The sequence below is a fragment of the Scyliorhinus torazame genome, chromosome 8 (assembly GCF_047496885.1).
Source record: "Scyliorhinus torazame isolate Kashiwa2021f chromosome 8, sScyTor2.1, whole genome shotgun sequence".
NCBI lineage: Eukaryota > Metazoa > Chordata > Chondrichthyes > Carcharhiniformes > Scyliorhinidae > Scyliorhinus > Scyliorhinus torazame.
Window position 1 is genome coordinate 264,987,099 of NC_092714.1, and position 12,075 is coordinate 264,999,173.

General features: G+C 51.5%; 1 protein-coding gene across 3 annotated transcripts in view; it reads right to left on the minus strand.

Annotated features, from left to right (window-relative positions):
• matn4 (matrilin 4) overlaps positions 1-12,075 on the minus strand; it is a 92,615-nt gene that overhangs the window by 44,212 nt on the left and 36,328 nt on the right. For all 3 annotated transcript variants that reach the window (XM_072515275.1, XM_072515272.1, XM_072515273.1), the window contains one exon: positions 2,610-2,767. In XM_072515275.1, coding sequence (XP_072371376.1) covers positions 2,610-2,721 — 112 coding nt within the window. In that variant the 5' untranslated portion in view covers positions 2,722-2,767. The remainder of the gene's footprint in view (positions 1-2,609; positions 2,768-12,075) is intronic.

The following is a 12,075-nucleotide window of genomic DNA, read 5'->3' on the forward strand; positions in this document are numbered from 1 at the left end:
GCGCCGCTGTGACGCCCATGCGCAGTTGGGCAGGTGCCAACTAGTGCATGCGCAGTGGCATTCTCCCAAGCAGCCAAATGGTGCAGAGCTACAGGAGCCAGCGCGGAGGAATGGAGGCCGGGTGAGCACAGAGGCCAGCCCGCTGATTGGTGGGCCCCGCTCATGGGCCAGGCCACTACGAAGGTCCCCCCTGGGGTCGGACCCCACATCCCCTCCCACAGGCCGCCCCCGGACTCTTCAAGGCCGAGGTCCCGCCAGCTCAGAGGACGTTAGAATGGCGCCAGGGGGACTCGGTTTTTTGATGACGGCTGCTCGGCCCATCCTGGATGGAGAATCGGCGCAATGGTCCGTGCCGGCCCGGGGCCAGAGAGTCAGCGCATACCCCGACCACCGCCGTGCCGACCACGCCAGTGCCGATGGCGCCGATTCTCCGCACTGCGGAGAATTGCGTCCCGGCATCGGGGCGGCGCGATTCGCGTTGTACTGTGCCAATTCTCCAACCCGGCAGGGGGTCGGGGAATTCCGCCCAATTTTCCTTTCAAGATTTCAAGGTTTTTTTAAAAGCATTTGTTTTCATACAGATTTACCCTAATTTTAGGATACCGAGTAAGGCAAAAGAGTTTGTCAATAAATCTCATCCTTCTAAACATTTTCCAACATTTATCCAGTGAAAAATTCTCAATCAGGTGGAAATATAGATCCCAAGGCATGTTTTGGTAAAGAGTGAGCAGTTTTCTCTGGTGTCCTGGCCAATATTTATCCATCAATCAACACCACTAAAAACTGGTTACCATTCGCACTATGCTGTTTGTGGGAGCTTCCTGTGCATAAATTGGCTGCATTTTCCTACATTACAAAAGCCATCATGCTTCCAAAATACCTCATTGGCCATAAAGCTCTTTCGGATGTCTTGAAGTCATGAAAGGTGCTTTTTAAATAAATATATGTCTTATTATCATAAATAGATCGTGTAAATAGAACACACTGGGGACAGAGTACAAATAATCATTCATTTGTGTCAATGTGAATTGTTCCTGCCTTTGGTGCTCAAGAATTATTGTCAGCCGCTGGTTTATTTTGTATCAACGATAACAAGCTGATATTCAGCACCTTCACTTTCAGTAAGAACCACTGGATAGTGATAGCCCCAAACAGTTTCCTTCTCCCTAGCCTTAGATTGTTGGAGGTCAATTGTAGCTACTTTTTCAGTTCACTGCGCAAAGGCAGGTCTGACCCACAGCTCCCCTATTTCCACCAAGGGTTGGGCACGGAGGCAGTTCCTGGATCCACCCAATCATAACAGGGAGTGGATCTGGCACCAATCTGATCCACACCAACCATCCAGCTAACTGAGCCAAACAACTGCCCCCACCCCCCCCACCCCCACCCCCACCCCCGCCCCCCTCCAAGGAGCCCGGGTTGCTGCGGCAACATACACTTTTGCATGTTTGTCGTAGTCTGAAGCTAAGAAAAGTGATGGTAGAGGCTCCAATTTCTTTCCATTAGATGACTGACCAGGAATCTCTCCCTCTCTTACCGCCTGCCACTGGCGTACTCTGAAAGGATAGGACAGTCATCTCTTTGGCTGCATTATGAACACACCTTCCTTGACCATCAAATGGGACTCGTATCCAGTGCGCCTGGCTCAGAGGCAGGGCGCTACCTACTGCGTCACAGGAGCTCCTCTAATTGTAGCGTTACATTGAAAACATCCATTACTTTTCAAGTTGGAAGTCCTACTTTGACAAAAGGAGTTTGCACGGTCTCCCCATGTCTGCGTGGGTTTTCTCCGGGTGCTCCGGTTTCCTCCCACAGTCGAAAGATGTGCAGGTTAGGTGGATGGCCACGCTAAATTGCCTCCTAGTGTCCAAAAGGTTAGACGGGGTTTTGGAGATAGGGCAGGGCAGGGCGTGGGCTTAGGTAGAGTGCTCTTTCAGGGGGAAGGTGCAGATTCGATGGGCTGAATGGCCTCCTTCTGCACTGTAGTGATTCTATGGAACCCGCCCTGTGGTTTAAGTTGCAACCCAATCTTTTTGTTACTGGGAATAACGAGTTAGAAAAGTCATGCAAAATCCTAAATATTATCTCACTCAAATGATTACCCACAATGTATAACATAAAGCAAAACAGTGGACAATTCCTAATGCTGCTTTACAAAAGCATTCAAATTTGAACATTGGGAAATATTTCATTGCCGGATAGTCCACACTTTCCTCCCCAATTTTACTTTGTAACTGTTGGTCAGGCACTGAGAAAAATTGTTGGCAGGCAGAATCTAATAATATGTCAATGAAATACAGACATGTGTCAATATGAGGTGCACAAAGTTTATCTGTGGAAGCAATGCGCATGTTTCGTTGCATCCCGTCCATCTCCTCTCGTTCCAGCCAGAAGCAGAAATCAGCTAAGTGAGATTAATATGGATTTCTTTACTCTCTTGGTCTAGCATCGACACATCCAACGCATCCCAGCAATTGGCAGCTGCCAGGCTGCCCCAGCTACGAGGTTTTCTAAAATCACACAAGCTGAGTTGATTTTAGTCTCCAATGTCTTGGGCAGAATATTGTTCTTCCACACTGTGTTTTATTTCTCTCAATGTTTTGCCTCACCTGCAATCATTCTGTCCCTTATCTTCCTTTGTCTTATCCTCGCAGAGTGAATCCCATCCATCAAGAGGACCTCCATGGTCAGGAATAGACCAATTGCCAGAGTCAGCTTCATCTTTCAAACGGAGGAGTGTGAGTGACTGGGAAACACAGACACGATCCTGAAATGAGAAAAGGAAGAACATTTTGCCACGCGAGCTCCGGGGCAGCATCCACCGTTCCTCATTCCTGTCGCCCCTTCTTATGGTTCTTACTCCCTGGCAATGTTGATGGTAGGACAAGATAAAGAGACAGGCAAAGAAGGACGCATCAGGAAGATGATGAGGGAATGGACAGGTTTACCAACAAGAGCTGACCAAACCCAGTCTTTTAAAATGTAATTCTTGAAATGAGGACCTTGCTGGCAAGGCCCATCCCTTTCAACACAAGGCCCTGCCCCCAGGCCCACATGTCTGTTCTTGGCCTGCTGCAATGTTCCAGTGAAGCTCAACGCAAACTGGACGAACAACATCTCATCTTCCGGTTAGGCACGCTACAGCCTTCCGGTCTCAACACCGAATTCAACAACTTCAGATGTTTAGCTCTACCCCACCTCGACCCATTTGTTTTCATCCCATTTCATTTTAACTGTCTTTTACTATTTCTTGCTTTATATACATATTTACCCCCTCCCCCGCCATCTTATCCACCTTTACTTACCCTTTCTCCCCTTTGCTTCTCCCTTCCCCTCCCTCCACATCTACATCTGTCACAGTTTACCCTCTGATGTTAGCTTCTCTGCAATTTGGCCTCTCACACCTTTTGTTCTCCCTGGGGACTGCCATTAGCACTCTGTTCCCTTGGTTTCTGTGGCTATTAGCACCCAGTTCTCTGGGTTTCTGTGGCTGTGATTCATCTTTCATTCTCATTCCACAGTATAAATATTTCCCACTTTCTCTGTCTGTTAGCTTTGACAAAGGGTCACCTGGACTCGAAACATTATCTATTTTCTCTCCCTACAGATGCTGCCAGACCTGCTGAGATTTTCCAGCATTTTCTCTTTGGTTTCAGATTCAAACATCCGCGGTAATTTGCTTTTATTTATTTATTAAGGCCCATCCCTTAGTTTGCCCCTGGGAAGGTGGGGCTTCTTGAATCATTGGAAGTCTGCAGGATGAAGCTATTCAATGTAATGGTTTTGGCAAAACTGCTGACTAGCCTCATCTCAGGATAGTTAATAATCAACAACATGAGCATGAGACTGGAATCGTGTCTAAAGGGGGGCACGTTTCCATCCCTAAAAGAGACTGGTGAACCAGGGGCGAGATTCTCCGACCCCCCGCCGGGTCGGAGAATCGCCGGGGGCTGGCGTGAATCCCGCCCCCGCCGGTTGCCGAAGTCTCCGGCACCGGATATTCGGCGGGGGCGGGAATTGCGCCGCGCCGGTTGGCGGGCCCCCCCGCTCGATTCTCCGGCCCGGATGGGCCGAAGTCCCGCCGCTAAAATGCCTGTCCTGCCGGCGTAAATTAAACCACCTACCTTACCGGCGGGACAAGGCGGCGCGGGCGGGCTCCGGGGTCCTGGGGAGGGCGCGGGGCGATCTGGCCCCGGGGGGTGCCCCCACGGTGGCCTGGCCCGCGATCGGGGCCCACCGATCCGCGGGCGGGCCTGTGCCGTGGGGGCGCTCTTTCCCTTCCGCCTCCGCCACGGTCTCCACCATGGCGGAGGCGGAAGAGACTCCCTCCACTGCGCATGCGCGGGAATGCCGTGAGCGGCCGCTGACGCTCCCGCGCATGCGCCGCCCGGAGATGTAATTTCCGCGCCAGCTGGCGGGGCACCAAAGGCCTTTTCCGCCAGCTGGCGGGGCGGAAATTCGTCCGGCGCCGACCTAGCCCCTCAAGGTTGGGGCTCGGCCCCCAAAGATGCGGAGCATTCCGTACCTTTTTGGGCGGCGCGATGCCCGTCTGATTTGCGCCGTTTTGGGCGCCAGTCGGCGGACATCGCGCCGTTTCCGGAGAATTTCGCCCCAGGTGTTTTTTTTTGCAAGACAATCACAGAATCCCACAGTGCAGAAGGAGGCCATTCGGCCCATCGAGTCTGCACCGGCCCTCTGAAAGAACACCCTACCACGGTCCACTTCCCTGTCCTATACCCGTAACCCCACCTGGCTGAACTCCCCTTGACACTAAGGGGAAATTTAGCAAGGGCAATCCATCTAACCTGCTCATCTTTGGACTGTGGGAGGAAACCGGAGCACCCGGAGGAAACCCACGCAGACACGGGGAGAACGTGCAGACTCTGCACAGATAGTGACCCGAGGCTGGAATTGAACCTGTGTCCCTGGCGCGGTGAGGCAGCAGCGCCAAACACTGTGCCACCCTGTTGCCTTCAATGAAGCAGCTTCATAGTCACTTTATTGGTACCAGCTTATTTCTTTCAAATTCCAGCTTTTCATAAACTAAACTTAAATTCTCAAATGCCGTAGCAGGATTCAAACCACATTCTCTGGATTACTAACTCGGTAACATAACCTAGAAAACAGAAAGAGCCGCATGTACAGGAAAGGTGACTCACAGAATACAGCGCAGAAGGGGGCATTCGGCACATCATACATATGTTGGCACTGTGAAAGATCTTGGAGGGGTGCAGGGCTGGAGGAGGTTACATAGATAGGGAAGAGGCAAGGCCATGGAGGGATTTGAAAGTAAGGATAGGGCGGGATTCTCTGCGAATCGGCGGAGCGGGCCACTCTGGCACCGAGGAGTGGCGTGAACCACTCCGGCGTCGGACCGCCCCGAAAGAGCGGAATCCTCCGCACCTTCAGGGGCTAGGCCGAGGGCGGAGTTTTTCGCACCGCGGCGACTGGCGCGGAAGGGCTTGGCGCCACGCCAACTGGTGCCGAAGGGCCTCTGCCGGCCGGTGAAAGTTGGCGCATGCGCAGGGGCGCCAGCGTGTGTTGGCGTCATCCCAGCGCAAGCGCGGGGGGGGGTTCTTCTCCGCACCGGCCATGGCAGAGGTTGACAGTGCCCGGTGCGGAGGGAAAGAGTGCCCCCCACGGCACAGGCCCGCCCGCCTGCGGATCGGTGAGCCCCCGATTGTGGGCCAGGCCACCTTGGGGGCACCCTCCGGGGCCAGATCCCTCCGCGCCCCCCCCTTCCCCCCCGAGGACTCTATAGGCCGCCCGCAGAGCCAGGTCCCGCCGGTAAGGACCTGTTGTGATTTACGCCGGCGGGACCCGCCGAAAACGGGCGGCCACTCGGCCCATCGCGGGCCGGAAAATTGCCGGGGGGGGGGGGCGCTGCCAGCAGCCGCCACCGGTGCGCCACGATTCCCGTCCCCGCCAAAACCCCGGCGCCGGAGAATTCGGCAGCCGGCGGGGCAGGATTCACGCCGCCCCCCCCGGCGATTCTCCAACCCAGCGGGGGGGGGGGGGGGGCGGGGTCGGAGAATCCCACCCAAGAACTTTAGAATCGTGTGTTGCTGGGCCGGGAGCCACTCCTGGCCAATGGGTGATGTAGATAAATCAAATTCTCACTTGTTCGTGTGTCCCATACACCCTTGAAGTGGCTTCAAGGTTTACGAAATGTCTTTCGCCCTTTTTTCAGGTCTGCATTCTACAGAAAATCTTCATCCATCTGTTGCTATCCAAACACTCAAATACAGATTTACCGGCCATTCACACTGGCGGGAAATTCCAGTCCCGCACGGGGACATGGGTTTCCCGGCGACAAGGGGTGCTGTCAACGGGAAATCCCGCCCTAAATTAACGTTTAAACGTTCCATAGCACTGATGAAGAAAAGACGGTTGTGAAACAGCGTATAGGATGATCATATCAGAGCTAGACCGCCTTGCAACATATGAGGCTTGAAATGAACACTAGACTGTGGGGATATGTCTCTGCACAGTTCTGTATATAGTTAGCGATGCGACCTCCAACCAGCTGGTGGCGATAGAGATCTACCACGTGACTTGAGACACCCGGCAGTTGGTAGTAAGATGTACAAGAGGATAGTCGCACTTCGAGCAGCTCCAGAAGAATTCACTGAATTCATTTAGTAGCCATCGTCTGTATTATAGTTTGTTAGTTATCTTTGTACGTGTTTGTTAATAAATCATCTTTCTAGTTAAACAACCGGATGTTCTCTGTACATCATTACCACGGTCATCACACAGAACACAACAGACTATTTGCCAAAGGCAAGTAATTAACAAGTGAATCAGGATGCAGACAGGAGTGTTCTGGATGAGCTCAAAGTTACAGAGATGGGAGGTCAGGTGGGGGAGAACTGCAAGATCCGGTATTAGTACGTGCTAAATTTTAGTCAGTGTTATTGTGGTAGTTTTGTATCCATCGAGCATCATGTTGGCTAGCCCAAGTTGAGTTAGCATTTCGTTTTGGGCTGGCAGAGACTATCAATCTGAGCAGAGCTGAGATTGAGAACCAAGTAGGACAAGAAAGATGACATTTTGCAACAGCCGATCTTCAGATTGAAGGCAGAACCACGAATGAAGAATGATGGATGCTGCCCCCGGAGGAAGAACTCCCTCCCTAACAGCACTGTGGGCGTACCTACGCCTCAGGGACTGCGGCGGTGCAAGTAGGTAACTCACCATCACTTTCTGAAGGGCAACTAGGGATGGGCAATAAATGCTGGCCTAACCAGCGACACCCACATCCCGTAAATGAATTTTAAAAAGATTACCTCAGCCTATAGTCAGTGAATTCTGATAGTTTATTCAATAACATACATGATTAAGATGAAACTTAGCCTGCATTCCCAACATCAAAGGCAGACCACCCAGGTGGCATTTCCTTTTCTCACATGGTTTAATCTTGTTGCTTTTCCGAAGGGGCTTCCAAATCATTGCTAACTGACGCCAAAGATTAAGGTGAGGTTTCTATTGTGGTTTAATCTGTACACTTCAAAATGGATTAATGCAGTCCAGATTTCCTTTGAAATGATACGGTTACCAAGGCACGATGTATTGGTGAAAGAATTTGCTGTTTTTTTTTGCTCATGCAGTATGTAATAGAGTGATCTCAATGAACTGTTGGCGTCCAGTTTGTAAAACATTACACTGAGAAACTCAGATGAAGGTCTGCAATACGGAACTTAATTGCCAAGTGAGATTGGATGTATTCCTCAAGGAATCATCATCGAATTACCTTCTACCTCTAACTGCCCGCCCCCACACTCTCGCCATTGGCTGCCTAACTCCCTTGTGTGGCCCCAATCAGAAAGCAAATGGTCATTCCCCCTTCCTCCCTCCCTCACACCCACTTTTTGGATAGTCCATTCCATACACACCCACTCTGTGTAAAAGTGGTTAAATCCCACCCCCTCTTCTCAGTTACAGCCGTGATCTTTGAGTTGTAGAATCTGTGCCTCTATGAAAGCAGTAAGAATTCTTACAACAGCAGGTTGAAGTCCAACAGGTTTGTTTCGAATCACTAGCTTTCGGAGTACAGCTCCTTCATCAGATGAATCTATTAACATAATTCGGGGTAGAAAGTAGACTTGTCCTGCAGCACAAAATGGACAACATCTTCCAGTGCCTGACACCAGGGGCAAAATTCTCCGGAAAAGGCGCGATGTCCGCCGACTGGCGCCCAAAACGGCGCAAATCAGACGGGCATCACGCCGCCCCAAAGGTGCGGAATGCTCCGCATCTTTGGGGGCCGAGCCCCAACATTGAGGGGCTAGGCCGGCGCCGGACGAATTTCCGCCCCGCCAGCTGGCGGAAAAGGCCTTTGGTGCCCCGCCAGCTGGCGCGGAAATGACATCTCCGGGCGGCGAATGCCATGGTGGAGACCGTGGCGGAGGCGGAAGGGAAAGAGTGCCCCCATGGCACAGGCCCGCCTGCGGATCGGTGGGCCCCGATTGCGGGCCAGGCCACCGTGGGGGCACCCCCCGGGGCCAGATCGCCCCGCGCCCTACCCAGGACCCCGGAGCCCGCCCGCGCCGCCTTGTCCCACCGGTAAGGTAGGGACAAGCCCCACCATCAATTTACGCCGGCGGGACAGGCATTTTAGCGGCGGGACTTCGGCCCATTTGGGCCGGAGAATCGAGCGGGGGGGCCCGCCAACCGGCGTGGCACGATTCCCGCCCCCGCTGAATATCCGGTGCCGGAGACTTCGGCAACCGGCGGGGGCGGGATTCACGCCAGCCCCCGGCGATTCTCCGACCCGGCGGGGGGTCGGAGAATTTCGCCCCAGATACCAAATCCAAGGTGTTGGAACCACACAGGAGGTCCCGAAATGCTGACTCTACAAGAATTGCCCAGAAAGTTTCAACTTCTCATTGGGCAGTTCCCCGCTGAGTTAGACTTCAGATGGTTCCAACTTACTGACCAGAATAATTCCCATGAGTCGTTAGGCACAAAGATTCTAGTCTAACACCTGGCTAACTATACCACTGAACAGCCCCCCCCCCCCCCCCCCCCCCCCCACCCCGGCATACCATCACCCACACTGATCCACTGACTCCCTCCTCAACCATCCAACTACATAAATGCTTCTGTCCATGACATCATCAGTAGAAGTGACCACTACGCAGTCCTTCTGGAGTTAAAGCCCCACCATCATACCGCCCAATTTGTTGTGAGGCTCTTCCACTGTGCTAAACGGGATAGATTCAGAACTAATTTAGTGTCCCACAACTGGGCATCAGCAGCAGCAGAATCTTATTTAATCACGATCTTTACCCTCATGGGCCAGCACATCCCCCCACCCTGTCGTTATCATCACGCAGGAGGACATGACAGGAGCAGCACCTGGCAAACCAATTCACCCCATGTGATGCTAAGAAATAGCTGAAGGCATTGGATACAGCAAAGGCTCTGGGCCTTGACAAAAATCTGACAACAGTGCTAAAGAATGGTGCCTCACAAGTATCTGCACCCTATCCAATCTAATTCAGTACAGCCCAGGTGACTACAAATTGGAAAATTTACCATGGATATCCATAAAAGGCAGGGCAAATTTCTGCACCATCAGCCTTCTCTCAAGCATTAGCAAAGTAATGGAAAGTGTGGTTAACCGTATAGCCAGACTGGGCCTCGAACGTGCTCAACAATAACCTGCTCAGTTTGCGTTCCACTTGGTCCCAGATCTCATTGCGACCTTAGTCCAAACATGGACAGAAGAGTTGGATTCCAGTCATGAGGTGAGAGTGACTCCCCTTGACACCGAGGCAGCATTTGACGGAGTACGAAGCCAAGGATCCCGAACAAGATTGAACTCCAATTTTCAATCAGGTTAGCATGATGTCAGAAAAAGCCCCGTGTCACGTTGCTGAGTCTGCGTTTGAAGTGGATGAATAATGGCAATGGCCATGAAACGTTTTGATGAACCTTCCAGCCTGTACAAAATTAGTGGTGCATTTTCTCATAAGATTCTGCTCTGCGCTCGCCTGGTGTTGCACCTGGACCTTACGCCTCAACAGGCACAAAATGGGGGCTGAAAATCCGATGGGGGTTCGACGTGACACTCACTGCAATTGTGTTCAGTGCCCTTCACTACCTCAGGACATCCCGCAGTGCTTCATGGCCACTAACGTACTTCTGAAAGTGTCGTTACTGTTGTGACGTAGGCAGCCTGGCAGCCAATTTGTGCACAGCAAGATCGCACAGGCAAGAAGATGATCAACGGCCAGTTTATCTGTTTTATTTTATGATGTTGGTTGAGGGATCAATATTGGTCAGGAAAATAGAGATCGGGGGGTCTTTGAAATTCAGTCGAGAGGGCAGGTGTGGCAGCTCCAATGGTACGGCATTCCCTCAGTACTGCATTGGGGTGTCAGCCTAAGTCACTGTGCTCTAGTTCCTGGAGTGGGACCCTGGAGAGTCACAGTGAAACCATCTACCGACTTACCACAGCTGTTTTGTGCTTTTTTGGAGACCAGTCCATTCCCACCCCCCAATTTACTAGAAGAAATCAGTCCCACATAAATTTTTTTTGTTTTAACAAATAAATTTAGAGTTCCCAATTATGTTCTTTTTCCAATTAAGGGACAATTTAGCGTGACCAATTCACCCACCCTGCACATCTTCTGGTTGTGGGGGGGGGGGGGGGGGGGGGGGGGGGGGGGGGGGTCAGACCCACACAAACACGGGGAGAATGTGCAAACTCCACACGGGCAGTGACCCGGAGCCGGGATCGAAGCTGGGACCTCGGCGCCGTGAGGCAGCAGTGCTAACCACTGCACCACCAATGCTGCCCCAGTCCCACATAGACAGTAAGCTTATTATACAACATTACAATGTTTGCTGCATTTACTATGGGCAATATTTCATCCATTCATTTATTCGGCTGACTATTATTTGAACCGATCATAGGAACAGTGATTTTCTTTTAACTTTGGTATCTACATCCAGCACATACTTAAATGCCGGATTAATGTTCCCGCTGTCACTTTGACAAATATCAATTTGTTAATTGAATCAAAAATCTAAATATTGAATGAGTTTGATGCCTCCTTTTTCATTCCTGCTGGAGTCTTGCCAGGGCAGCTTTGACAGTTTTGGCTGGTGCCTGTTGGGGTCACAGCAAAGCCAGATTTAAAAGGGCTGATCTGAATGCACAGCAAGATTCCACAAACACAGGAAGTTGCGCCGAGGTGTTTGATGCAGTGACAACACGTTTAGGCAGGTGCTGATTTTCAGTCTGAAGCTGAAAGTGGCTTCAGTTGCATGCCTGTGTGAATCTGAACGTATGTGGGGTTTGGGGCTGGGCTCTAACAGCAGATACTTAAGGACTGGTTTGACCTCACTATCCCCCAACAGTGTGTCTGCTCTATTGAACAGCTCGGTGGTACTGCCTTCGCTGGGTTCTACTCAAACTATCCAACTGTAACCCAAGCATCTCGAGCAATGGCTTTTCCTCCCAATCTTGCACTGATATCGCTGGTGTCCACCAAGGAACGTTCTTGCTCCCCACTCTTCTTTCTCATCTACATGCTACCCCTTGGCGATATCATCGGGAAACATTGTGTCAAATTCCACATGTACGCTGATGCCATCCAGCTCCACTCACCATCGCCTCTCTTGACCATTTGCGTTGCTAGCCTAACGCCCAGTATTGAGTGAGCAGCAACTTTCTCCAGTTTAACACTGGGAAGACCGAAGTTATTGGGTGGCATTCTCCGTTGGCTGACGCCGAAATCGGGAAACGTGAGTGGACGGAGAATCAGTTCCGATGCCGCGATCGCGGCATGGTGTTGTGTTCCCAAGGATCTTCTGCCCTTGTTCTTCGAAGTGGTGGAGGTTACGGATTTGAAAGGTGCTGTTGAAGGAACCTTGGTGAATTGCTATAGTGTACCTTGTACATGGTACACACGGCTGCCACTGTGTGTTGATGGTGGAGGGAGTGAATGGTTGTGGAAGAGGTAGCATTCAAGCGATCCGCTTTGACCTGGATAGTGTTGAGCTTTTTGTGTGTTGTTGGAGCTGCACTCATTCAGGCAAGTATTTCATCACACTCCTGACTTG